Source organism: Sprattus sprattus (assembly GCF_963457725.1).
Source record: "Sprattus sprattus genome assembly, chromosome: 9".
NCBI classification, from domain to species: Eukaryota; Metazoa; Chordata; class Actinopteri; order Clupeiformes; family Clupeidae; genus Sprattus; species Sprattus sprattus.
The window spans coordinates 8,638,519-8,641,729 of NC_137928.1; the positions used below are offsets into that span (position 1 = coordinate 8,638,519).

The 3,211-nt window shown below is 40.3% G+C and overlaps 1 protein-coding gene across 1 annotated transcript in view; it reads right to left on the bottom strand.

The window, feature by feature from the left end:
- Positions 1-1,095: 1,095 nt before the first annotated feature.
- Positions 1,096-3,211, bottom strand: part of LOC308370031 (zinc-binding protein A33-like) — a gene marked incomplete at both ends in the record, with an annotated part of 7,335 nt that continues 5,219 nt past the window's right edge. Inside the window, 3 exons of the mRNA XM_080844590.1 lie at positions 1,096-1,709; positions 2,165-2,283; positions 2,369-2,391. Of these exons, the coding sequence (XP_080700716.1) occupies positions 1,096-1,709; positions 2,165-2,283; positions 2,369-2,391 (756 nt within the window). The remainder of the gene's footprint in view (positions 1,710-2,164; positions 2,284-2,368; positions 2,392-3,211) is intronic.

Consider the following 3,211-nt stretch of genomic DNA (forward strand, 5'->3'; position numbering starts at 1 on the left):
AACAGGTCGAGAGCAATTTATTGACCATGATGTGATGAAAGGTTTGATGTGATATATTCAGATTTTGCATCGATTTCAGAGCCATTGGACACAGTTTGTAGGGTTCAGTATCTGATTTTTTTATTTTGCAAGAATTTTGAATTCATAGTTTTTGAAGCACAGAGTTATTAAAAACAGATTTTCAACTATGAATTTTTGTGTACACTTATTGTTGTCTATAAGTGAAATTAAGGTGAGCAACACACATTTTCTGGCACCATATCAGTTAAGTGAGATTGAAATCTGTCATGACAATAACTTACTGATCATGTCTACATGTTTTTTTTTTTCAGTTAGAGTAGATGAAACCTGGGACATACTATGGTCTAGTAACTGGTGTGCTGTTTAAAGAATGAGCCAACATTTTAACTAAAGAGCTTGTCCATTGTAACTGGCCATAGCTACAATAGCTTTACATATGTGCACAGGTCCTGAACTACAGGAGAACAGACTCATTTATAAAAAATCAGATTTATAAAAGTAGCTTTGGGTCAATTATCACATAACAATATTTTACTGAGTCATTCCATGTACCAATGGCTCCCACTAGACCGTCTAAAGATGTTTTAGCGACTATGTCATGTGCATTTTCAGACGCGTTTTAGCAGTGCTTTCTTAAGAGCCATTTTCAAATTTCTATAACTAGAAAAGTATTTAAGCTAGCTCCTACAGATACTATTAAACATTAATCAAAGCATTTTGTGCAGTTTAAGCTCTGTGTCATAAACTTACCTTTTGTTACCATTTGAATATGCTTCCATAGGCCATTGAATGCTGGGCGTGTAAAATCCCATATTTAAAAAAAAAAAAAAAAAATGAGACAGAACACCATCACATTTGTTTTTATATAGAACAAATATCTCATCTTTCCAAAACAATTAGTTTCATGTTGATTAATGCTGTCATTTTCTTTTTTGCTATAGCACGCCAAAAATTGCACAAAATGAGCTTTCATCCATTTTCAAGCTTTAATATCTTCAAGACCATTCATCACAGACAGTTTTTTTACATAGAAAAGTCACATCTTTTTGTGACAAAGCTATTGGGAGTAGAGAGCTAATTTATAAACCTATAAAAACGAGAACGAACAACCTGGAATCTTTTCTGCCAAATCTGAGACTGTCGAGCGGGAGCCATTGTCAGATGCTCTTCTGTTACTGCAGTCTTCACTGGTAAGATCCTCATAGGCAACACAGTCGTAATGAATGGAAAGACCCTCTCAGTAAAAGTGTGTGTGAAAGTGTGCAGGTGTTTATTATTATCAGGGTCAGAGAATGACACCTTTCCTCTGTCCCAGTCCAGCTGCACCCTGATCCTCTGGGGTTTCTGCTTCACTGTGAGGGTAATCTGCAGGGATGGAGAGAGTGCAACATAACTATAACCCAATTTTTTCAAACCCCAGGTTCCATTGGGGAACAACACACACTTCCTCTGACTAGACTCTGTCTTCACTCCCAGGTCCCATAAAAGATTGTCCCCAACCTCCACATCCCAGCAGTGTGTCCCTGAGTTAAAGCCCTCAGAGCCCAGGACACTGGGAAAGGCACCCCTATTAATTCTCTCTGGGTTATCAGGAAGCTGCTGTCTCTTAGTACTGTGTGTCACACTGGTCAGATCCTCAGACAGGATGAGATGTGGGCTTGCAGTGTTGGGATCCAGAGTCACAGGAGCTAGAGAGAGAGAATGAGAGAGAACACACACATGACAATCCAGTTGAAGTACTGATGATGAGAATGATTATGATAGTTATGGTTATCATCAGTCTTGAATACAAAGCTGAAGCACACTGATAAAAACCCAAATACTAGTGTTTTCCTTTTTGTGTCACCCGTGAACTGAATTTCATATTTCTTCCATTTTTGTATGTTATGTTCTGTGTTCTGCCCTCAGACACCAGGTCTAGTAGCATTCTAATGGCCATTGTGAGCAGCAAGGCCTTCCTGTTGGCAGGTGTCTGCATATTATGCCCTCACATCTCACACATAGGACTAACTCCACCCTAGGTAGAGACCCCCCACACACACACACACACACACACACACATACACACTTAAATAATTTGAGTCCATGTAATGAATTATTATTATTATTATTATTATTATTAATTCAGTGGATTTAAACTCACTGTATTGAACAATCTCTTGCATTTTCTCCCAGACTCTGAACTGCAGGTTGCCCAGGTGTTTAGCCACATCGATCAGAGCTCCTGACACCAGCTTTGGATCCTGTCGTGTGCTCTGGGATCTGGAATAACATTCAGGAGTCAGTGCTGCTGTGGGTTTGGGTTCAGAACCACAGAGAATAGAGAGACAAGAGGCAGATCACTCACCTCTCCACTGTGCTCTTGTAGTTCTGTGAAATTAAAGAGGGAGATGGGTTAGACATCATTGCTCCTCATCTAGTCTGAATATATACTCAAAATGATTACCTCATGAGTGGATAGGGTTAGTTAGGCCCGAGCACTACTTGCTGGCCATGTTGTTGTGTTAAGCAGGAGTCGGCCACAGACAGCGCATGTTGTACCGTGAATGAGTGCCTTTATGGAACCTGGGTACATCATACGGTGCTTGTTACAGCTGCCACAGCTGCTTTTGTGCCCTGCCACCCTTACTATGTACACACATGCACCATGTCAGCCAACCATAATCCAAACTAAACATAAATCAAATTCTCATACACCTTGCCAGGTAGCCCTCTCTCTCTCCCTCCCTCCCTCTCCTTCTATATCCTTTTGATAACGCTAATACTGATACTGATAATGTTGCCATGTTACGTATTGTTAACTGCTTACCTAAAATCTCCTCATCTGTTTATCAAATCGAACACTACCCACTCACTTTGTTTCTTTCTTCCCCACCTAGTCTAGACTATCTTTGTTGTAGGATGATGGTGTAGTCTCTCCACCTGACTATATTGCAGACACCCTCAGCCTACACGTATCCCCCTGACCACACTGTCATACACTTATTCGACCCCATACTCTGTGCCAGCCTTTACCTGAAATGTAAATAATTGCCACCCTCGACACAGTTTTCTGTTGTAATATTCTACTTATCCCTGAATAGTAACCCAGTGAGCACACTGTATACCCACTAAGCTGTTCTACAATCCTTGAATGCCCTCCTCACACATTTTCCACTACCGATGTTGTAATATTGATAGATAGCTAGAT